Source organism: Manihot esculenta, chromosome 3, assembly GCF_001659605.2.
Source record: "Manihot esculenta cultivar AM560-2 chromosome 3, M.esculenta_v8, whole genome shotgun sequence".
NCBI lineage: Eukaryota > Viridiplantae > Streptophyta > Magnoliopsida > Malpighiales > Euphorbiaceae > Manihot > Manihot esculenta.
The window spans coordinates 4,141,700-4,167,472 of NC_035163.2; the positions used below are offsets into that span (position 1 = coordinate 4,141,700).

Genomic DNA, 25,773 nt, shown 5'->3' on the forward strand with positions numbered 1-25,773 from the left:
CGATAATCCCACAATCATAGACATAATAGAAATATGCTGGTTTGTAGTTGTTAATGGTAACTTATGCAGCCTCGCCCTATAGCTGAGAGGGCGAGTCCTAACGAACTGAATCGACTTAACTCGAGGTCGACCTGAAGTATCAGAATCTTCTTTCCTCTCATTTTCAGGCACCATGATCGTTCGGACCTTCTCTTCTATTTTGGTGGAATCGCGTATTAGTTTATTATATTTTTACCATATAACTCTATTTTATGGCGACAACTCACTATTTACCTTGATTGATTGTTGTGCAACATCAAATATATCTAAATCTTAATTTGCTTCTAATTTTAGTATTATATCTCTCAAATTCTTAACAATATAAGTAAGTTTTAAATAATAACTATTAATCGTGTATCTTACTATTCATATTTACATAGTTGATTCAAAATTTAAGAAAAATAAATAAAATTTACTTTTTACTATACCTGGTTATTAAATAATTCTTAAAGAATAATTGAAATTAAATTGATCAATATATTCAATAAATTATAAATAATTATTACTATATATTAAGAACAAATAAGTACTCCCTTGTCCCTTTTTTTTAGTTTATTCTTATTATTTTTATGTCTTGGAATTTTTTATTTGCTATTTTTTATTTTTTCTTTTAATTAGTTGAATCTTTCAAATCCTTTTGAATTTTTTTTATTTAATCGTTTAACTGTTAATTGAATTTTTACTTTTTTATCTATTTATTTTAATTATACGGATTTAAATTATTTTTCACTGTTTTATTTTCTTTTATTGTGGTTTCATTTGTTTTTAAATTATTTAAGTATTTAATTATTGAATTTACATGAATTTATATTATCTTTATTAAATTTATCTAAAACAGTTATTTTATAATATATTTAATTTATTTTAATAATTAAATATATTTTTAAAACTATATACATATAAATTCTTACACATTTAGTTTTTATCATAAGATAATGATGTTTTCTTTTAAAATAAGTTAGTTGATTTTTTTAAACCAATATTACTATTATTGTCTTCTTTTATATTAATTTTTTTAAACCAGTAGTATTATTATTATCTTCTTTTATAACTAGACTTCACCGTTGAATGTTTTATTATTAAACTACACATTGTTCAAATTATTATTATGAGTAAATAGTAAATATTCTTTTGTTAATAGTAGTTAATCTTAAACATAAAATACGTAAAATATTATAAATTATATTTTAGTCCATAAATTTTAGCATAATTAATAAATTGATTTCTATATTTTTAAAATTAAATAAATAAATCTTTCTATAATTAATCCGTTGAAATTAGAGGTAATACATAATTTTAGCATAATTAATAAATTAATCTTTATATTTTTAAAATTAAATAAGTAAATCTTTTTATAATTAATCCGTTTAAATTAGAGATCTCTCCATCCATTTTTATCGTTAAAAGTGTGAAAATATTTTTATTACACTTTTTAAATAAAAAAACTACACTGAAATTATTGAGTTTTAATATAATTACTGAAAAAAGCCCTGTATTTTTAAAATTGTATCATTTTTATCAAAAAGAATACTTAAGTCTCTATTAATTTTTGTCTATAATATCTCATTTAACTAATTTTTAACACCTTTTGTTCTTCAATTTTCATTTATTGAAATCTTAAATACTTATAATTTTAAAATTTTTAATAAATACTTGCAATTTCAACTATTTTTAAGTAGTATTAAGTAATTTTTAAATAAATTGTAAATTTTTATAAAGAATATTTTAAAAAGAATTTTTATAATTTCAAAATAAGTTTGACCATACACGAATTTTGAGTTAATATATATAATAAATAAAAAAAATTATAATTTTATACGGATTAAATATAAAAAAATTTAAAGATTTAGTTTTAAAAATATAAGAATTGATCCGTCAATTATATTAAAAATTAAAAACCGAAGTGTAGTTTATGCAATATAAAATTATTCACATATATTGAAAAGAATTAAGTGTTTAGAAGGATAATTTAAATATTTAAAATATTTATTTTTTCTTTAACGAATTGACCAACAGAATTATAAATAAAAATAACTCTAATTTAAATAAATTAATTATATAAATATTTAAGTGTTGAATTTTAGAAATATAAGAATCGATTTATTAATTATGTTAAAACTCTGAAATTTATCTAAATATATAATATAAAATTTATATTTAGAAAAATAGAATGGAGGGATAACAATATAATTACTGAAAATACTTATGTTCGAGTTTAATACATTATAAAAAATTGTCCTATATTTTATTTGGTTAAAAAGTAATATAAAAATTTATTACTATATAGAATTCTTTAAATTGTTTAGTTAAAATATTTTTAAATTTAAATTGTATTTTATTATGAGTATTATCCTAGAAGAGTTTTCTAATAATTAATTTCCACTTAATCAAAATTTTATTATAATTTACATAAAAATTCATAAAAACTAAAATAATAATTTTTGTAAAAATTCTAACTTTTTTTTATTTAAAAAAATTGACGCTAATAGTATTTTTTATATTTTTTGAGTAATTTCTTTTTAAGTCAAATACATAATACTCGACTTTTAACTTTAAATTAGTTATTGTCATGATATTTTTATTGTTAATTTTTTACTCTAATTTTTATAAAATATAACTATTTAATATTTAAATTTTATAAATTATAATTATTTAACTTTTAATTTTTATAAAATATAACTATTTAATTCTTATAAATTTGAAGTGCTTGTAAACTATATACATACTTAAAAATAAATAATTATACTTTAATAAATATCAAAGATTAAAAATTAACAATAAAAAAATTTAAATGCGAACCGACTTTTTCATATTGAAAGGTTAAATTATATTTTTATTTTAATAAAATAAATTGATATTTTAAAATTAAATTACTAATTAATTATAATTAATTACACCATTAAATATGAAAAGTTGATTGTATAATGTATACAACTGTTTTTTTTATTTATATTAGTTTTTCAACCCTTCACATAAAAATGCCTGTTCTTTAGCTTCCAATTTTTGTAATGGGCTTTCGCCAAAAAATAAAAACATTTATAATAATTTATATTTATATTTAATATTTTAAATATTGAATAATAAAATTAAATTTTTTTGATTTATTATAATTATAATTAAAAAAATAAATTAAATTTAAAAATATTAATGATAAATTACAATAATCTTTAAAGTTTTATATTATTAATAGGAAAAATTATTTTTTAGTTCCTGAGGTTTAACGTAATTAACACTTCTGTCCCTCTATTTTGGTGATCCAACACTTAAGTTCCTCATTTTCTCTTCTGTCCAAATTCGTAGTCCTTCCGTCCATTTAAACCGTTTGATCAAAGAGTCAAAAGTGAGATGTGATGATTTTTTTCAAAAATGCCCTTCTTTCAACGTGAAATTCAAGAAGAAGAAGAAGAAGAAGAAGAAGAAGAAGAAGAAGAAGAAGAAGAAGAAGAAGAAGAAGAAGAAGAAGAAGATGGTTAATTTTGTCAATTCACGTGTCCCAAACGACTATTTTGGACGGAAGGACTACGAATTTGGATTGAAGAACTACGAATTTGGACTGAAGAACTACGAATTTGGACAGAAAGAAAAGTGAGGGACTTAAGTGTTTGGTAGCCAAAATAGAGGGACAGAAGTGTTAATTACGTTAAATCTCAGGGACTACAAAGTAATTTTCTATTATTAATAAAATATATAATTTTTTAATTCAAATTTTATATTAAAATTAAATATATTTTATATTTATTATATGTAATATTAAATAAATATTTATTATAAATAAATTCATATTATATAAAGTATTACATATAATTAATATATATTAAAATATTTCATTGAAGGTTTACATTCAATATAATAAATTGTGTATATTTTTTATATTTAAAAATTTTTATTTTTTATTAATAATATTTTAAATAAAATAAAATATTATATATTTTAAATAGTAAAATTTTATTTTTTTTCATATTTTAATTTTTTATTAATAATCTATAATATTATATAAAAATAAAATAAAGAATAAATAATAAAATTAAAAAAGTGATATCGTTATAATAAAAATATATATTTAAAAATTATTTATTAGTTGAATATAACTTTAGAAATAATATTGTTATTTATTATTAATTTTTTAAATATAATTTAATTTTATTTTAATTATGTCAAATTAAAATTTTTAATTTTACTATTTAATATTTAAAATATTAAATATAAATATAAAGTATCATAAAGGTTTAATTTTTTTTATTCAATATCCATTCTTAACATTTTTATTACAAAATCAAATTTATTCAACTTGTTAAATGAGGTAATATTATTTAAATAATTCATATTATATAAAAAAATTTTAATAAAATTATAAATTGAACGTAAAAATATATTTTACATTTTATAATAAATTAATATATTAACGACAGAAATTATAAATAAGTTGATTATTTAGTAATAAATTAAACCTTTTTTTTTTTAATGAGAAGTAATTTGAAAATGATTTGTTACTAAAATTCACTGTTAACTCTAATAATTTATAACATTATCTTCATGTTTGGAGTTAATAATTTTATAAAAAATTAATTAATATAATTTTAAAATTTTTATTTGTAATTTATTTTTTTTAAATTAAAAAAATTAACTTTTAAATAAGTTTAAATTTAAATTTATCTTTTTTAAAATAAATTATTCAAATAGAATTTATCTTTATATTTTTCAGGTTTTAAAATTAATTAATTAATTTTTTTTATTTATTTTAACCATTAAATAGTATAAAATATTTAAAATATATTTTAACATAAAAGATTAATTACGTTTTTATAAATTGAAAAAATTAATTAATTATTTTTTTAAGTATAAAATTTAAATAATAAAATATTTAGTCATCTAATGAATAATTTTTTTAAATATTTGAGATATGTTAATATATTTTTTAAAATTAAAAATTAATTAATAAAATTAAATAATAATTTTAAAATAAAAATTAAGGCGGTGCGGATCGTCTCGAGTGCAGACAGCACAGCCAAACTGGTCCCCAAACGGCCATATTTCCATAATTATGTACGATTGTGAAGGCTATTTTAGTCAAAGCACACAGTACCATTTTTCCTTAATTGAATAGTAGGAATCGATTAGCTTTTCCCTGTCTTCTCAAAATATCTACCAGCCCTAATCGCAGCTTCTTAAGGTTGGGGTTGATTCGATCTATCTCCCTCTAATTTGGATTCTGTGAAGAATAGGTATATCTGCTATTTCTCTTCTCTATGATTTCTGTAAATCCTAGTTCTCTTCTTTATATAATACGTTTTTTAACTTCTGATCTTCTATTATTTTATTTTTTGGGATTGTTAGTCGTATTTTGTTTTCTTTTCTTGTGGATTGAGTTCTCTCGTTAGGTTTTCGATTGAATTTTCGTTGTTCTGATCAGATTTAAGTGTTGGTTTGGTGTTCCCGTGATTCGGAGGCTTATTTTGATCCTGTTATCTTTTGATTACAATTGCTATGTTCCAGATTTTTTCTTTTTTTTTAATAGGATATCTTTTGATTCGGAGGCTTATTTTGATTACAATTGCTAGGTGGAAGACAGCTGGGTAATACATATATGTGGGATACCTGCCATTATTGGAACCCCTTTCCATGGGTTTTTCTTCTTATAACTATAGGAATGAGGTTTTGATGGTTGAAATTATTGATTTCTTTTCAGCTGGTATACATGTATGTAATTAATCTAAACATGTGTGTAGTTTTTCATCTTGTGCTTTATTATATGATGTGTGGTGCTAATGATTTTGTATACTCCGGTATTCATTTACAGTGAGTTGCCATTTTTTTTTCTTGGTGGGGGGGGGGGGTATTTAAATCACAAATATACGGTTAAGTTGGATCTGTAATAAGGTCCACTGAAAAGCCCAAATTGACTGAATCGAACTGAAGGTAACTGAACCAGTGCAATTTGATTGATTTTGGTTTCCTTTAGAAGTTTTGTTTGGATTGCAAAATAAGTAACTTCAATTAATCCGCATTTGGCAGATCGGTTTGGTTTGAACCGAATGCTCACCCGTTTGAAGCTACATCAAATAATGCTAATGTTTCTGAATTCTGTCTCAGTTTCTACTGTTTTTCTATTAATTTCACCATTTTACTTTCCTTCTATTTCAATTTATTTTTAATTGAATGCTAATAGTTATTAAAAATTCAGTTTGATTGTTGTATTCCATTTGTTCAGCTTCCACCGTTTTGGATTCAAGGCTACTGTCTACTTTGCCTTTTGGTGTGTGTTAGCGTGTAAAATTTAGTCTACTTTTCTAGATTGCTCACCGTGCTTTAGTTTAATTCTTGAATGGTCAACTTGTAGCTTTAATTTACAGGTAACATATTGTTTAGTTAATGGAAATGGTAATAAAAGATAGATAAAGTTTTAGATTTCAGATTTTCTTTTTCTCTTTTGGGTTGAGAATAGGTCCTTCTTAGGTGTTGAGTTCAATTTATTTTGTTTAGCTGAATTAGATAAAGTTAAAAAAATAATGGAAAATTTATTATTTAGTTTTTATATTATAGGAAAACTCATTAATTAGTCCTCTATTTTGAAAAATATATCAAAATATTCTTGACATTTTAAAAAGTTTACTAATTAGTCTCTTCATTAATTTTATCTGTTAAATATTGCAAAAAAGTTTAAAATGCCTTTGGTACAAAAGCATTAATTATTAAACTTTTAATAAACGTGAGAGATTAATTAATAAGTTTTTTCAAAATACAAAGACTAAACAGTAAACATTTAATAACTAAAATTAATGGAGGGACTAACTAAAATTAGTATATTTTAAAAATTGAAAAATCAATTAATAAGTTCTTTTATATTATAAAGACTAAATAGTAATTTTTCAAAAAAAAGTAAGGCGGTGCAGATCGTCTAAAGCGCAGACAGCACAGTCAAACTGGGTCGAGACGACCATATTTCCATAATTATGTACAATTAAGAAGGCTATTTTAGTAAAAGCACACAGTTCCTTTTTTCCCTTAATTGAATAGAAGTATTGGATCAGCTCTTCCCTATAATCTTCCCAAAATATCTATGTGCCCTAATCACAGCTTCTTAAGGTTAGGGTTGATTCGATCTATCTTCCTCTAATTTGGATTCTGTAAACAATAGGTACGTCTGCTATTTCTCTTCTCTATGATTTCCGTAAACCCTAGTTATCTTCTTTATAATAATATGATTTTTAACTTCTATTATTTTATTGTTTGGGATTGTTAATCGCATTTTATTTTATTTTCTTGTGGATTGAGTTTTCTGGTTAGGTTTTCAATTGAAATTTCGTTGTTCTGATCAGATATAAGTGTGTCTCGGTGTTCCCGTGATTTGGAGGCTTATTTTGATCCTATTATCTTTTGATTACAATTGCTATTTTCCAGATTTTATCTTTTTCTTTAATAGGATATTTTTATTGGCAGTGAGGCATTGCGACTAAGCAGTAAATGTACAACGGAATAGGGTTACAGACCCCAAGAGGGTCAGGCACTAATGGGTATATACAAACCAACAAATTCTTTGTGAAGCCAAAAACTGGTAAAGTTGCTCATGACACCAAAGGATTTGAGGCTGACCAGGGTACTGCTGGTATCAGCAAGAAGCCAAATAAGGATATCCTGGAGCATGACCGCAAGCGCCAAATCCTTCTCAAACTTACTGTGCTTGAAGACAAACTTATTGAACAAGGATATACAGATGCTGAAATTGCTGAGAAGCTTGAGGAAGCTCGTGAGAATTTGGAGGCTGCCTCAGCCGCAGAGGGAAGCGATGGACCTGCTGCTATAGTGGCTACCGAGAAAAAGTAATTAGTCTCCATTTTGTTTCTTTATTTTTTTTGGTTGGGGGGTATAACTTTTATATTGGTATGAAAAGTAGAAGATTGTTTTATATCCAAGTAATTAAATCTTGTTTTTGACGTTTTGTTATTGTTATGAAATTGTTATGACTTTTGGTTGCAGTATGGTTATAACAGTGTTGGATTCTTAGTTAGCATATCTCGTTGCACTTGATTAGTTGAAATAATTTCATTCTTCAATTATGGATTTGTTAACCAAGCATGTCAAATGCAAATTTCATTACGGATTAGACAAAGTTTGTGCAGCTAGTGAATGATAATCATTTATGGTTACTACTGGAACTTTCTTTCTTATCTAGTTTAAGACTACATATGGTCAACATAGTTTGATGAAATTGAAGATTATAGTGGTTATGTTATATATATGCCAATAAGCTACCCTTTTCATGGCTTGATCAGGGTTTCTGATACGCAGTCCCATCAAATTGCTGCTAGAAAGGAAAAACAGATGGAAACATTAAGGGCGGCTTTAGGGATCAGAATGTCTGAACCCAGTGAACAAAATGTTGAAATGTCAGATGATGGACCACAAAATGGTGGGAAGACTGGGCCAACTGATGATAGCAAGTGGGGTGAGAAACGTGAACATGCCTTTTTGGATAGAGATTTTAGCCGGAAGAAATCTACGGCTGAAAATCAAAATGCCGATAAGAACGATAAGAAGAAGAACAAGAAGAAAGAGAGAGACGGGCTTGATGATTTGATGAAACACTACAAGAAGGGAGAAAGTGATGATAGGACTGACTCTGATACTGACTCTGACCCTCGCAATGGCAAGAAGAAGAAATCTTCAAAGAAGCATGTGAAAAGCAGAATACGTGACTCGGACAGTGAGAGTGATGATTCTGCTAGTGATGATGACACTGATTCTAACAGTGGGGGGAGGAAGAAGAATAGAACTTTGGCGAAATCCACAAAAAGCAAAAGGCATGACAATAAAAGTTATGATTCTGCTAGTGATGATGGCGCAGATTCTGACAATATGAAGAAGAAGAAAAAAAATTCAGATAAATCTGCAAAAAGCAGAATACATGACAATGATAGTGATGATTACACTGATTCCGACTATGGGAGGAAAAAGGAAAGCAGATCTTTGGAGAAAGCCGGGAGAAGTAGAAGAAGAAGATATGACAGTGAGACAGATGATTCTTCTAGTGATGATGGCACTGATTCAGACAATGGGCAGAAAAACAAAAGCAGTAAACCACCCATGAGAGGCAGAAGCAGAAGATATGACAGTGACATAAATGATTCTACTAGTGATGATGGCACTGATTCTGACAAAGGGAGGAAAAAGAAGAGCAAAACTCTGGTGAAACCCACTATTAGCAGAAGACATGACAGTGATGATTCGTCTAGCGATGATGACATCGATTTTGACAAAAGGAAAAAGAAAAAGAATAGAACTTTGGAGAAACCCAAGAAAAGCAGAAGAAATGACTCTGATGATTCTACTACTGATGATGATAATGATTATGCCATTGAGAAGAACAAGAACAGAACTTCTGAGAAGTATGAGAGAAGCAGAAGACATGATAGTGATGTGGATGATTCCTTGACTGATGATGATGATGTTAGAAAGGTTACTCCCAAACAGGAAGTTGGAAACTACAAGAAAATTCATAGGAGGCATGATTCTGACCTTGATTTGAACTTATCTAAGCATAGAACTGAGGAGATGAAGCAGCATGAGAAAATAAGTAGTCAGCATGACTCTGAGGATAGCTCTGACACTGATGGTGAGGTGAGAAGGGAGAAAAGTCCACTTGGTAAGCTTAGAAGTCAGGGAAATAGAAGTAGCAGGATAGGAAATGATGATAGCAATTTGGAGGATCGTTGGAAGAGTGAGGACATACCTGGGAGAAGTAGCAGGATTCATAGCAAGGATGATGAATTGAAACGCGAAGCCAGGAGGAGTGATCGGGATTATGAAGGGCATGGAGGAGAGAAAAGGCACATGAGGGATGAAGTGGATCGTAGAAGTGGAAGGTATCGAAGAGATGAAGAGGATGGTGAGCATCGAAGGCGTGGAAAGGATGATTATGATCAGCAGTATGGAAGTCGAAGACATGCAAGAGCAGAGGAAGAAGAGCGAAGAAGGAAAGGTCATGATGATAGGGATTATGCAGGGCGTGGAAGGGAGATGAGGCACCGCATGGATGAAGAGGCAGGGCATGGAAGGGAGATGAGGCACCGTAGGGAGGAAGAGGAACATAAAGAGAGAAAGTATAGAAGAGAAGAGCACGATGAGAAGTATGGAAAGCATGTAAAAGCTGAAGACGATCAACGGTATGGAAGTCGAAGGCGTGGAAGAGATGAAGAAGGAGAGCGAGGAAGCAAAAGTGATGTGAGGGACAGACAGATGGAATCCTCCAAGAGAGCTAGGTATGGTGATTCTCGATCAGATGAGAGGAAAAGATATGAAAATGATAAATGTGATGATGATCGAGCCAGGTACTGAGACGAGGCAGCAATATGTCTGGTGAGTTTGTTCTGTGAGATATTTCATATGTAGTGGTTGCTAACTGAGTTGAATGTTTTATGAATAACATAATGAATCCTCATTCATACAACAGTTTTAGGCTTTTGGATGTTGCCACCATCAGATTGCAGATTTAATGGGTGGTGGGAAGAAAGGAGAAAATTAGAGTAACATGTTTAATGCAAAAGATGCAATTGCTGTATTGAAGGATCTGTCATTCTTTCAGCTGTCATATTGAGGTTCAATGCATGCAAGGTTCAAACTCTAGTGCTTGTCAATGTTTTTAATATCTTGAATGAATGTGGGAACTCTGTAACTTGGATATCTGGATGTCACAGGGAGAAATAATAAATGAAGGTGAGTTCACTGTAATAAAGAATTCTTTCAGTGAATCATAGGAGGAACTATGTTGGAAAATAATGGCTTATGGTGCTTTAGACTAATATTGAGCATCATAGGTGCAGACATATATATATATATATATAGAGAGAGAGAGAGAGATGCACACATACATACAAGTGCCAAACATGCCTGAATCTTGTATGCATATTTACTGTGTTATTTACATCAATCTCAATATAGCTTAAGTTCAACTTAATGAATTATTGTTATTTGCAATCGTTGGAATTTGTTTTTGTCAATGCAATGTCAATTAAGTTTGTTATCCCATTATTTTCTATGATTATAGAGTTACATTTGTTTGATTGAAGTCAATTTGATGTTTGAGTGTAGGAAAGCCAGTGAATGACTGGGTAGAGTGGAGGACTATCTGTTGCTGAATTGGGAGATGCATTCCACTTGTAGTTGTGTCAACTGGATTGCCCAAGGATTCACTCGTCTTTATGTGAGAGACTTGCTGCTTTTCTGTCTACAACTATACATGGAAGTGTGTCGAAGATCTGGCAGTGTTTAAACAGAATAAACTTTTATCTTGTTATTTACTCTCCTTGTACAAGAATATCCTGCCCCTTTCATGGGGTCAGAGAGATGGTGTTTTGCATCAGTCATGCTATGTTGTTTTATTTCTAATTTTTGAGATGGAACATGGTTAGTTGGGCATGTGATCTAATGGTTGATTTTACGTTTATGGAAAAAATGAGGACTCTTGCCACTACTAGTTGTCTTCTTCTTGTTATTTATTTATATCGCCTATTGAGGCATGGTTGTGAATAGCACCATGAAAATATCAGTTTCTGTTTCTGATAGGTTAAGTATGGGTTCATTCTCTCTTGCGTCGAGATCTTCCCTGTTAATGGGTTCCAATATGATTATGCTAGGTGCAGGTTTTGGTTGGTTTAGCTATTAGAGTTGATGATGTGTTTGTTCAAGCCAATGCAACATTAGACCCTCCTTCAGATGTCTTGTATTCATCTCCTTGGCAACCTTCAACCACAATTTTTATTAAGTTAGATGTTGATGTTGCTACCGATGTTGATAGAAATTGTGAAATTATTGCTATTATTGCTCTATCAAGGCAAAATTTTTTATTGGTCCCTTACTTTTGAAAAGCATGTCAAGAAGTTTTAATTTTTATAAAAAATAAAGGTTTTTTGTAGATCTGGGTTGAAAGTGATTCTCTCTGTTATTAATGCAAGAGTGTTTCATCTATGTTAAGTATTCAAAATATGATCCTACATGTTTAGGAGCTTTCGAAGAGCTGTACTTTAGTTTCTTTTGTATTTGTTTGAAGGAAAGCTCATAATGTTGTACTTTAGTTTCTTTTGTATTTGTCCGAAGAGAAGCTAATAATGCTGCCCACTCTTTTAAGTAAAAGGTTCATTTAGGATGTGTCTTTTTTATGTAATTTTTCAAGCCCGTTGGACTTTGTAATGTCTCTACCATCTTAATGATTTTAACGAAATTTATCTTTGGAGAAAAAAAAGGTTGGTGTTTCAATGTTGTAAATTTATCCGAAATAGAAATTGGGAAATAGATAGATTAGGACATTGCAGATCCCATGGGAGAGTTCTTTCCCAATCTAGCCTTGTGTATCTTCTAGCATGCGTTCTTAAAAATGTATTATAGAGTTAATTGCAATGCATTCAAGTGGATAGCTCTCATTCTCATTCCGTATCATGAATTTTTAGCACCAGCAGATTCTTGTCTTTTCTTTTCATACAGAAATTAATAATTCACAAGGCAATATATCAATTGTATATGAAGTGAAAGAGACAGAACAAATACATATCCTAGAAAAAGTATAGTCCACACGTTGGCTTTTGAAGGAGTTGTCATACAAAAAAAAGTATAGTCCATTTTTTGCGCCCTTTTTGTCAATTTAGGTGGAAAATAAAAAAGATTATCTAAGTTAAAGATAAAATATTTGTGAATTTAGACTTTAATCGGTAGACAATAATCAAAATTGATTCCTGATACTTTATATCCATTATTTATTTATTTATTTTATTTTTTAAGAATGGTTTGACGCCTTTATAAAAGGCGTCACGTTCTTTTATAAAAGCGCTAAGAATCATTTTAGATGGCGATTAAACTCTAAATCCACAAATTTTATGTCTTTAACCTTGGCAATTTTTTTTATTTTCAACTTTAAATTGACAAAAAGTTCATTTTTTATAGTGGTGATTTATTTCCCCTATTGGTGCTAATTCCTAATTGCTACTTGCACTTCTTCTTTTACCCTACAATGTCAAAAAATTATAAAATCATATGACAACATACACAAGTAAAGTCTATACCTTATTCTAAATAAAATGGCTATTAAAAGTAGGAGCACACAGTTTTTGAGTTTTTTACTGTTTAAGATTAAAAAAAAAAATTTCTAAAACCTTGATTTAGGAAAAAATTTTTCCGAACAAGGTAAAAATTGAACTTTATTGCCCTTCAAAAACACGGTAAGTTCTCCATTACCATACTTCTTCAGAGCGGTAAATCATAATTTTTTTAAATAAAAAAAAATAAAATTAAAAAATAAAAGGACAAGATCTCTAGCGCGCTTTAGCTTTTGACCAACGGTATCACTGCCGCTAGTCACTGGCTTCCTCACCCGCTCTTCCCTTTTGACTCGCTTCCCTACTCGCTCTTCCCTTTAAAAACCTTAATATCTCCGCTCTCCCCTCTTCTTTCTCAAAACTCTAAACTCCTTCTCAATAAAAATCTCTCATATTTTCTCTTCCCTATAATTCTTCTCCTTTCTCTCATATTTCTCTCCCATAATTCTTCTCTCTTCTCTCATAATTCTTCATCATTCCCTCATATTTCTCTTAAAATACTCTCTCATAATTTTTTTCTTTCTTATATTTCTTACCATTTAATCTTCTATCGGAGAAAAATTTTTAATCATATGTATTTTTTTATAAATAATTTTATATTTGATCAAATTAATATAAATCAAAAGAATAATAATATTTTCTTTATTTTTATAATTTTATCTATTTAATCGGAAGGAATAATCTGTATGTGTGAAGTTGTGGTCAATTTTCATATAAGTAAATAATTATAATTATTTATAAATTTATGCAATGTTATTTTGTTAGTTATAATTAGGTAGTAAAGTTATGTCTAAAAAAATTATAGTTTATAGGTAAAGTAGTAGAATGAATTTTGATGGTGAATAAAAATAAAAAATTTTAATGTATATTTGTTACAATTAGGTTCAAATATATTATCAAAGATTTTGATGAAAAAAATTTTATAGGAATAGAAATGGATAAAAATAAAAAAAATTTAATAAATAAGTGCTTTAAATTTATATAAATATATGTTGAAAAAAAAAATTATAAGAATATTTAATGTGATACAAATACAAAAATTTGACATAAAAAATTAAAATTTCTTGATACATGATGTTTTGAAAAAATTTTGAGTTGCGATAAAATTAATAAAATTTAGATATTTAAATTTATATAAATTTTTTTTGTCTATTTTAAGAAAATATAACATATTATTAATGTTATTATACATTTTAATTTTTTTACAATTAGGTTGATATTGTAAATATTTTTTTTAAAAAAATTATTATATATTTTACTGAAAAATTTTGTTATAGAAATAGAAATGAGTTAAAATAAAAAAATTTAATAAATAAATGCCTTAAATTTATATATATATTTATTGAAAAAGAATTTTATAGGGATATTTAATGTGATAAAAATAGAAAAATTTAACATATAAAAGACTGAAATTTCTTGATATACAATGTTTGAAAAAATGTTAAGTTGGGATAAAATTAGTAAAATTTAGATATTTAAATTTATATAATTTTTTTTATCCATATTAAAAAATATAACATATTAATAATTATTATCATACATTTTAATTTTTTATAATAAAGTTGGCATTGTAAATATATTTTTTTTTAAAATTATATATATTTTACTGGAGATATTTTTTATAGAAATAAAAATGGGTTACAATAAAAAAAATTTTAATAAATAACTGCCTCAAATTTATATATATATATTTATTAAAAAAAATTTATAGAGATATTTAATATGACAAAAATAGAAAAATTTGACAGATAAAAGACTAAAATGTCTTGATATACTATGTTTGAAAAAATTGATAAAATTTAAATATTATTACTTGTTATCATACATTTTAATTTTTTATAATTAAGTTGATATTGTAAATATTTTTTAAAAATAAATTATTATATATTTTGCTGGAGAAAATTTTTATAGGAATAGAAATAGGGTTGAAATAATAAAAAAATAAGTGTTTTAAATTTATATATATGTTTGTTGGAAAAAAAATTTATAGAGATATTTAATATGATAAAAATAGAAAAATTTGACATATAAAATATTAAAATTTCTTGATATACGTTGTTTGAAAAAATATTGAGTTGAAATAAAATTGATAAAAAAAATATTGAGTTGAAATAAAATTGATAAAATTTAGATAGTTGCGTTTATATAAATTTTTTTTGTCTATATTACAAAAATATAATATATTATTAATTATTAATTTTTATTTTACATTTTAATTTTTTATAATTAAGTTGGTATTGTAAATATTTTTTTTTAAATTATTATATATTTTACTAGAGAAATTTTTTTATAGAAATATAAGTGGAGTTAAAATAAAAAAATTAATAAATAAGTGCCTTAATTATATATATATATATTTGATGAAAAAAATTTATAGGAATATTAATGTGATAAAAATAAAAAATTATGAATAAAAATTTTTCACTAATGGGCTAACTAATTTAATATATGTCGTGCGACATATTTGGATCAAATATAAACGAGACATACTTTTACACATGCATGTGCAAAAATAATTTAAAATAATGATATGAAAGCATCATGTATGAGGTGATAGGATTTAGTAACGAGACTTTAGGTTTTGAAGTTTGTATTAATGGCACCGTAAACAAGCAAATTGTTAAATTTATTGAAAATATATGCGCGTGTGGTAAATTTCAAGAAATGCGAATTCCATATTAACATGCCATAGCAACTTGTCTATCCAAATTCATGGATTATTTGATACATACTACACCTTGGAATGCACATTAAAATGTTCAATCCGTTAGAATATTTTGATTACTAGTCAGAACCTGACGGTAAATTTCTAATTCTTGATATACAAAGAATTAAAAAAAAAAGATTTTTCAAGAAGCAGCATAATTCAAAACGAAATGAATTTGAGGCCATCAAATGTTTTTTTGACATATAAAAATTATTATATTATATGTGGAAAGTCTAGTCATAATAAACAAACATATGCGGTTAGACATTGTTAATCTATTTTATGTTAATGTAATATTATAATTTCTTTATATTATTTATAATAGAATTTATTTTATAAATTTTTGTTATTAGATAATATGTCAATGACATCTACAAGTAGCAAATAATTATACAATAATAAAAAATGTAAGACAACATTACATATCAGTGATAATAGATAGGTAATTGACAAATATAAAGATCCTTGAGGTTATAGGTATGGTATTAAAAGACGTTTTGAAAACTTGTCGTACTATGCTTTCATATAAAAAGGGGATACAAATCATATATTTGTAGTATATCGCTCAAAAAACATACAAGATTTTGGTGAGACAATCATTGCCGAAGAGTCTGAATAGGGAAAAATTGTGAAATGTATATTGCGAAATAGAAATATATTGTCATTTTCATGACGTAAATATACCAAAAGTAATTTATGCTGACTTATCCTGAACAACAAATGACGATATTAGACAGATTAATAAAGCACTGCAAATTGAAATAAATATTATATTTAATCGTCTTAATCATTATCATATGTATAATTGCCCAAATGAGCATGTAATGGCTAATCAAGAGACTTTACAGTTGATGAATAATATTATTGTCGATCAAAATATTCTTGATTTTAATGACAATGTTGTTGGTGATTAAAAGAGATTATATATACAACTCAGTATATCTTATTATTGTAACTTATTTAATATAAAATTATATTATTGTAGGACAATGTCCGGTTTGAGATATACACCGAGTGACATATTTAGAATAACAGGACATTGTTGAGTACTGGATGATGATTTTATATATCCGTTAGATCCAAATCAGTATAATTCTAATAAAGTTTATAATTTCATGAAATTTGAATAGTCATATATGATGGATCAGTCAACGGTTTTACACGAGGAGATTATTTCACTAAATATTAAAGTATCAAAAGAAAAGATTATTAATATATCAATCAATAATGTTAATCAGCTCCAAACTGCATTATATTGTAAATGAGAAGAAAACAATCATATTAAAATATGATTAAATAGGTGGTATTTTATATTCAGAGCTAAAGATTTTAAGGCGGATAGTGATATTAATCATTATGAAATTTTCTATAATTTAAGAAATGCGCCAAAGTACTAATCTGATGTGCCACTGTTGGATGATGATTGTAATAATTGAAAATAATATTATAATAGTTTATAAAATGTTTGAGTTGAAAATAATGGTTTTGTGCATGAATGGTTATGATTCTTATGCGAAGCCTTTTTTTTATGAAAATTCTTGAGCATATTATATTCATAACACTTCCACTGTAGATTACATAACAATGCAATTATTCTTCATCAGATATATTAAACTGTAAATGTAGATAACATAAGAGCACAATTACTCTTTGTCAGATATTTTTTCATCAGATACATAATTTGGATAGTTCATTATATTTCTTACCTCAGTTTTTATGAGTTCACGATCAATCGTATCTGCTAGTTGTTTTGCTAGTTTATACATGTAAAACCTGCAACGACGAAGTAATAATTTATTATTTTATTTTCGAATTATACGTAGACTTTCTTCATATACCCTCATATTATTCCTTGCTATGTTAAGAGAAAGAAATTTTATAACAGGAGCACACAATATATGTAAATCAGTAACAAGTTTGTTTGATTTGTCAACCCTAAAACTCTACTATTTTCTCAAGCCAGAATACTATTCTTTATGATCTCTATACTTCTCATTCTTATAGTCGTCACTGAAAGTTAGAAACAACCACACTCGACCCTCTTTATTGAATGATAAACTTCCAGCCATTAAGGGTTTCCTTTTCATTGATAGAAATTCTAGTAGAGTTAACTTGATGTTTTTGCCTCTTATTGCTAATTTATATAGAGTCGGCATATATAGTTGGAGTTTAGCTTGTCTTGCTTGGTTATGTTGGAAACTTTGTCGGGCCACTGATCTGAGAGTGTCTTAATTAAGTGGAGCCCTACACATTCTCCAGATATGGGCATGTGACCGATTTACTTCAATAGCACCATTTATAAATATACGAGATCCACACAATAATATCCCACTTGGAAGTCGGTTAGTATTTTATGCTTATTATGACATTATTACGTTTTGCATATGATGCATTCACATTAAATTCTTAAATTTTTTTTTATAATAATGTTAGGTGGAATAATGCACGACATAGATACGCTATAAATTTGACAGAATGAGCGATCCAGAGGTATTATATAAAATATTCTATGTACTTTGATTAGTATGATATTTTTTATACTATTGTAATGAATCTATTTTTTTTCAGATGGTATATGAGTCATATTCGAATGATCTTTTTGCATCATTATCATTATATTATATGCAAGAACGTGACATTTAGAGAGCAGTGGTTTCTTGATCTACTTCCACATGGTAGAATAACATCAACCATATAGGGTATTGTGGCATGCAACAACCAATACCAAATCCACCACGCTAGTCAGCTAATTAATCTTTACAATACATCTTTACTGTCATCTTATAGTTGTAATACCCGGCTAGACTCCGGTATCGGAATTCCTACCGTCCGGTGGAATCTCGGATGTCGGAGACCTCTAGAAGGGTAAAACCATGTTTTCACAAAATGTTTTAATGTATTTGATGCTTTTAAGTAAAAAATGAGTTTTTGCATGAACATAACCTTGGAGGAAAACCCAGGTTCGACCGCCGAACATGCAGGCATTTTGGGTGTGCCTTAGGCCCCCGAAGGCATAAGTGAGGAAAGTCCAGGTTCGGCTGCCGAACATGGCATGCATGCAGAGGCACGTTCGGCCCCCGAACGTGGCCTGGCCAGCCACTATAAAAGGGTCCCTTAGCCGAAATGGGCGAGCTTTTCTCCCCATTTTCGGCCAAGGTGAGCTCTCCGCTGTCCCTCACCAATCTTTGAGTTTTTCCTTCAAATCTTTCACGATTTTCACAAGTTTTCATCTTGTTTTGAAGATTTTCAAGTTTTGAGCAAGTTTTGAGCTTGGAGACCCAAGGAAGTTGAAAATCTCCCATCTCCGAGTTTAGGTCGTCTCTCTCTCGATCTTCAAGAGGTAAGAGCCGATCTTAAGCTCATTGCATGTTTTAAGTAAGTTTTATGAAGATCTATGGGGTAGAATGCATGTTTAGCTTATAGTTAGGTTTATGAGTTTATGTTGTGTTTTTGAACAATGTGGCTTGCCGATGCATGTTTGATGTGTTGTAGATGAGGCTTAGGATAGTTTGAAGCCCCTAGGAGCTAGTATGCTTGTGTATGTGTGTTGTAGAATAGGTTTATGCATGTTTGGGAAGTTTTGGAGGCGTTTATGCATGGAAGAGCTTTCGGCAGCCGAAGGAACTTTCGGCCGCCGAACATACTTGTGGAAGCAGCCTTCGGCTGTCGAAGCTTGCCCCCGAAAGGAGACTTTCGTCTCTGTCTGGGAGTTTCGGCCGCTGAAAGTGCCGTCGAACATGCATGAGTTTCGCCTCTGTCTGGGAGTTTCAGCCGCCGAACCTGCCTGACTTTCGGCTCTGGAGGGACTTTCGGCCGCCGAACCTGCCGCCGAAAGTGCCCTGTCCAGCCCTCTTTTGCATGATTTGCTATGATTATTTCATGATGTTCTAGGGGGTTTTTGGGGGATGTTTTTAGAGTTATGTTCTAGTTGTTTGGTCCCTCATTTGAGTCCACCTGTGTAGGTTCGGACTCGAGGAACCGAGGACCCCAGCAGTGAGTTCAGCTGCTTCTGAGTCAGTAGAGCTTCAGCCAGAGGTGAGTGGAATAACTCTTATGCTTTTAAATAAAGAAATCAGTTTTAGCATGATTCACGCATCATGAATGCCATGAGATATAATAGGGTGTTTGCATTAGACTCACGAATATGTTGCATTGCATAATATATTGATGATGCGGATGAATGTTGAATGATCCTTTAGTCCTCATATGTTATGATATGATGATGATACGGTACGGAAGACCAGTGAGGCCCATTCTACGCCTCTGGCACAGTTGGAATGTTATGTTATGCTATGTTATGATTATGAAAGAGAAAGACCAGTGAGGCCCCCATTCTACGCCCCTGGCACAGTTGGACCATGTAGAGGACTATTGGTGACAAATTCATCCTTGATGTGATTAGCTGTGATGTGATGCATTTCATGTTATTATATATTTTAAATGTTTTATTATTCTGCTCACTGGGCTCTTGTAGCTCACCCCTCTCCCTTAACCCCCAGGCTTGCAGGTACAGGGTAGACCAGGAGGTCAGCAAGAGTAATGAAGTCTTGTGTATGTAATAGCTAGAATGTGGACATGACAAATTGTATAATGATGTAGAGTTGTGAATAGTTATGTAATGTAATGACATTGAGGATTAGAGATTGTGCTTGACCCTATGTGTATGGTATCCCTTTTAATACATGATCTTAGATGTTTCGTAATGCTTATGTAAACCAACTCAGCACATGTTATGCCACCCATTGGGGGCATTGATGAGGTCCCACAGAGGGGCCAATGTTTATGATTATGTTTATGTTCAGTGCATGCACAGGTTGAGTTGGTGTATGAGAGAATGAATGAAAGAAAAGTTTTAATTTTTATGTATGTTGTTGATCATGTATGGGATTAATCAGGTTCACAGGTTTCATGTCAGGCTTGCTACGGGTCCCGGCGGCCTTAAGCCGATATGGATCCTAGCGCCGGTAGCGGTCCGATTTTCAGGTCGTTACAGAATGATATCAGAGCCCTAGGTTCATATAGTCGGACCTAGAGTGTTGGGCTCATAGATGTTATAGAAGGTCAAGCACAATAGGAAGATCATGTCCACTAGGATAGGATGTGGAGTCCTGTCTTGCATGATGATGTCAAATGCCATAATTATATGCATGTGCATTAATGATATGTGATGTATGTGATGAGGGTTCATGTGTGCCCACATGAACCATATAATGCTAATGTTTGCTTGTTATGTGCTGCCTTTCAGAAAACAGGATGAGAGGAACTCGTCGATCTGCACGATTGACTGGAGTGTCACCTGAGGATGAGGGCATGAGCGCCCATCCTCCTACATTTCCTAGGGCAATGTCTAGTAGGTCTAACAGAGAAAGAGCAGTAAGAAATCCTAGAAGGTCTCTGGATCTGGGTAGGAGCAGATCAGTGAGGGGAACAGTTCAGGGAGGAATGTCAGAAGACATGGGGGATGATATGGATGTAGAGCAGAGGAGGGATGGCAGTCTGGGAGTTAGCATGTCAGAAGAGGGAAAGAGAGAGTCCCAAGGAGGCACTCAGGCCTCGGGATTTGTTCAGCCACCCCACTACCCACACTTCTCACAAAATCCCAGGTATTCGATGGGAGGTACATCAGATTACCCTAGCTTCACCCCTTATCCCACACAGATGCCATACCCACCCTACTACCCACCATATTCACAATACCCAATGTATCCACCCCCACCTTACTATCCAAATCCAGCAAACCCTACCTCAGAAAATGTTGCACCACCTCCACCACCTACAGAACCAGCAACCCCAGTTACTCAACCTTCTAGACCTAGCTCAGCCAGTGTGAGCAAGGTCAAGATGACCGACTACATGAAACTGGGTGCTCCTCAGTATGAAAAAGGGGATGACCCATTTGTGTATCTTGAAAGGGTTAAGGTGATCACAGATGAGATTGGGGCTGATGACAGTAGAGCCATTCAGATGGCTGGGTTCACGCTTAAGTGCAAGAAGGCACGAGAGTGGTTTAAGAATTATGTGAACCCGAGAGTGGACAGCATGTCTTGGGAAGAGTTTACAAATGAGTTTGCAGGATGGGCTTTCCCAGATAGTTCAAGGGAGCTGAAGATAATAGAGTTTGAGCAGTTGAGGCAGACTGATGAGATGAGTGTAGAGGAGTTCACAGATAGATTCTTGGAGTTGTTGCCATTTGCAGGGCAAAATCTTGACTCGGACCAGAAAAGGTCAAGGAGGTATATCATGAAACTCCACTCCAGATATTCCTCCTTGATCCAGTCAGCAGATAGGGAGAGCTTTCATGCCATAGTGGATATGGTCTGGAAAATGGAGGCCAGTGCCATCGTTCAGGTGACAGTTAAGCAGTCAGTGGCACAGCCTTCTGGTTCTAAGACCCCAGGCTCTTCTTCTTTTAGTGCAGCAGCTTCAGGCAGCAAGAGGTGGAGCAGTACCACCAAGAAGTCGAAGAAGAACAAGTTTTGGAACAAGGTCAAGTCCAGTCTGGGACTAGGGAGTGGCTCAAGCTCTGGTGCGGATAATGCAGTTTGTGCAAAGTGTAGTAGGCCACACAGGGGAGTTTGCCGGGCTGGGACAGCAGCCTGTTTCAGATGCGGGCAAGAGGGACACATGGCTCGGGAGTGTCCTAGGGCAGCTTTTGGAGCACAGTCTCAGCAGACAGCTTCTGGTAGTGTGGCTCAGCCAGCAGCTCCAGCCGCGACTCAGGCCAGTGGCAGAGGTAGAGGGAGAGGAGCAGCCTCTTCTTCAGCGGGTTTCAGAGGTGAAGGTCCATCAGCTCCAGCACGGATCTTCACGATGACTCAGCAGGAGGCAGATGCATCTAACACCGTGGTGGCAGGTAACTTAGTCATTGGTTGTTCAGATGTGTATGCCTTGATGGACCCTGGTGCATCTCATTCTTTTATTGCTCCGAGAGCCATCGAGAGGTTGGGTCTGATGATCTCTGGGTTAGAGTGTCCTCTCTGGGTCAGTGGACCCAAGTGTGATCCATCAGTGGCAGAGTCAGTCTGCCAGTGCAGTCCAGTCTTTGTTGAGGAGAGATGCCTTTCTGCCGACCTTGTGGTTCTAGACTTGACAGATTTTGACGTCATTCTAGGGATGGACTGGTTATCTACCCATGGTGCTACCTTGGACTGCAGGGACAAGGTAGTCAGGTTCAGAGGTCAGGATGGGTCAGAGGTTGTCTTCAAGGGAGACAGGAGGGGTACACCTAGAGGTCTGATATCAGCTCTTCAGGCTCGTAGGTTGCTTAGGAAGGGATGTCAGGGGTATTTGGCTCATGTGAGAGAGCTTAGCAGTCAGGTTAGAGAGCCCGCCTCAGTGCCAGTGGTTAAAGAGTTTATAGACGTCTTCCCAGACGAGCTGCCAGGTTTACCACCTGCTAGGGAGATAGAGTTCGAGATAGAATTGATGCCTGGAACTCGACCGATCTCTATCCCTCCCTACAGGATGGCTCCAGCCGAGTTGAAAGAATTGAAGGAACAGTTGCAAGAGCTAGTAGAAAAGGGCTTCTTCCGACCGAGCACCTCACCTTGGGGTGCACCAGTTTTGTTTGTGAGAAAGAAGGATGGATCCCTTAGGCTTTGTATCGACTACAGGCAGTTGAACAAAGTCACTACCAAGAATAAGTACCTGTTGCCTAGGATCGACGATCTATTTGACCAGCTAGCCGGAGCAGGTTGTTTCTCCAAAATAGATCTGAGATCGAGGTACCATCAGCTAAGGATAAGGGAGGAGGATGTGCCGAAGACAGCCTTCAGGACCAGATATGGGCATTTTGAGTTCCTTGTAATGCCGTTCGGGTTAACCAACGCCCCTGCAGCATTCATGGATCTCATGAACATAGTGTTTAGCCAGTACCTGGATCACTTCGTTATTGTCTTCATAGATGATATCTTAGTGTATTCCAGGAATGCAGAGGAGCATGCCCATCATCTGCGGTTGGTTTTGCAGACCTTGAGGGAACATGGCTTGTATGCCAAGTTCTCTAAGTGTGAGTTCTGGCTGAGGAACATCTCTTTCTTGGGGCATGTGGTGTCAGAAAATGGAATCGAGGTAGACCCCAAGAAAGTAGAAGCTATAGCTAACTGGCCTAGACCCACTACAGTGACAGAGATCAGGAGTTTCTTGGGTTTAGCAGGTTACTACAGGAGGTTCGTTCAGGACTTCTAAAAAATTGCAGCTCCTCTGACCAGGTTAACCAGGAAGAATCAAAAGTTTGTGTGGACCGACCAGTGCGAAGAGAGTTTTGAAGAGCTTAAGAAGAGGTTGACTTCAGCACCAGTGTTAGCTCTGCCATCTAGTGATGAAGACTTTACAGTCTTTTGAGATGCGTCCCGCGTGGGACTGGGTTGTGTACTAATGCAGAATGAGAGGGTGATTGCTTATGCTTCTAGGCAGCTGAAGAAGCACGAGTTAAATTACCCCACGCATGACCTAGAGATAGCAGCAGTAATCTTTGCACTCAAGATGTGGAGGCACTACCTCTATGGGGTAAAATGTGAGATCTTTACAGATCATAAGAGCCTACAGTACATCCTGAGTCAAAGAGATTTGAATTTGAGACAGAGGAGATGGGTAGAGCTGCTGAGTGACTATGATTGCAAGATTCAGTATCATCTGGGTAAGGCGAATGTCGTGGCAGACGCCCTAAGCCGGAAGTCATTAGGCAGTCTATCCCACATCACGGCAGAGAGGAGACCAGTGGTGAAGGAGTTTTACAAGCTCATTGATGAAGGTCTACAGTTGGAGTTGTCTGGTACAGGTGCTTTAGTGGCCCAGATGAGAGTGGCACCTGTGTTTCTAGAGCAGGTGGCTCAGAAACAGCATGAGGACCCAGAGTTAGTGAAGATTGCCAGGACTGTTCAGTCAGGCAAAGATAGCGAGTTCAGATTTGACAGCAAAGGGATCCTCCGCTACGGGAGCAGGCTATGTGTACCAGATGACATAAGGCTAAAGGGAGACATTATGAGAGAGGCTCATAATGCAAGATACAGCGTTCACCCCGGAGCCACCAAGATGTATCAAGATCTGAAGAAGGTTTATTGGTGGCCAGCTATGAAGAAAGAAGTGGCACAGTTTGTGTCAGCCTGCGAAGTGTGTCAGAGGGTGAAGCTGGAACATCAGAAGCTGGCTGGAATGCTTAACCCGCTACCTATTCCAGAGTGGAAATGGGAGAATATAGCTATGGACTTCGTAGTGGGGTTACTGGCGGCGTCCAACAGATTGGACTCCATATGGGTGATTGTGGACAGACTCACCAAATCTGCTCACTTCATCCCTGTCAGGAGTGGCTATTCTGTGGACAAGTTGGCGCAGGTATATGTTGATGAGATCGTCAGGCTGCATGGGGTTCCTGTTTCAATAGTGTCGGATAGAGGGCCCCAGTTCACCTCCAGATTTTGGCGGAGTCTACAGAATGCCATGGGTACCAGGTTGGATTTTAGCACTGCTTTCCATCCACAGACGGACGGACAATCAGAAAGGACCATCCAGACCATAGAGGATATGCTTAGAATGTGTGTGCTGGACTTTGGCGGTTCTTGGAGGCAGCATCTACCCTTGGTGGAGTTTTCCTACAATAACAGCCATCATGCTAGCATCGAGATGGCTCCATATGAAGCTTTGTACGGAAGGAAGTGCAGGTCGCCTGTTTGCTGGGAGGAAGTTGGAGAGAAGGCCTTGGCAGGGCCTGAGCTAGTAGAGATTACCAGCAGGGTGGTACCTATAATCAGAGAAAGGATCAAGACTGCTTCAAGCAGACAGAAGAGTTATGCAGACATCCGCAGACGGCAAGTAGAGTTTCAGGAGGGGGATCTGGTATTGCTCAAGGTGTCTCCAATGAAAGGAGTGGTTCGCTTTGGGAAGAAAGGTAAACTAGCCCCACGATACATCAGACCCTTTGAAGTCTTGCAAAAGGTTGGGAATGTG

General features: G+C 32.5%; 1 protein-coding gene across 5 annotated transcripts; it reads left to right on the forward strand.

Annotated features, from left to right (window-relative positions):
* Window positions 1-5,104: 5,104 nt before the first annotated feature.
* LOC110610330 (protein starmaker) lies at window positions 5,105-11,506 on the forward strand. Of its 5 annotated transcripts, none has more exons than XR_006350192.1 (5): window positions 5,105-5,261; window positions 7,477-7,856; window positions 8,310-10,392; window positions 10,487-10,749; window positions 11,125-11,506. XR_006350192.1 is itself a non-coding variant. In XM_021750202.2 (5 exons), exons 3-4 carry the CDS (start codon window positions 7,501-7,503, stop codon window positions 10,369-10,371), a joined length of 2,418 nt encoding a protein of 805 aa, XP_021605894.1. In that variant the 5' UTR covers window positions 5,123-5,261; window positions 5,598-5,736; window positions 7,477-7,500; the 3' UTR covers window positions 10,372-10,392; window positions 11,125-11,506. The 5 variants fall into 5 exon arrangements, 3 of the variants coding, with proteins under 3 accessions (XP_021605893.1, XP_021605894.1, XP_021605895.1); XR_002487201.2 differs by having other exon boundaries at window positions 10,487-10,647; XM_021750202.2 differs by lacking the exon at window positions 10,487-10,749 and adding an exon at window positions 5,598-5,736 and having other exon boundaries at window positions 5,123-5,261.
* Window positions 11,507-25,773: the final 14,267 nt, after the last annotated feature.

Excerpts from the sequence above, each read along its gene's own strand:
- LOC110610330 (XM_021750201.2), top strand. The coding sequence starts at position 7,501 with ATGTACAACGGAATAGGGTTACAGACCCCAAGAGGGTCAGGCACTAAT. Across the intron at positions 7,857-8,309 it reads ATAGTGGCTACCGAGAAAAA|GGTTTCTGATACGCAGTCCC; the intron begins GTAATTAGTCTC and ends TGGCTTGATCAG.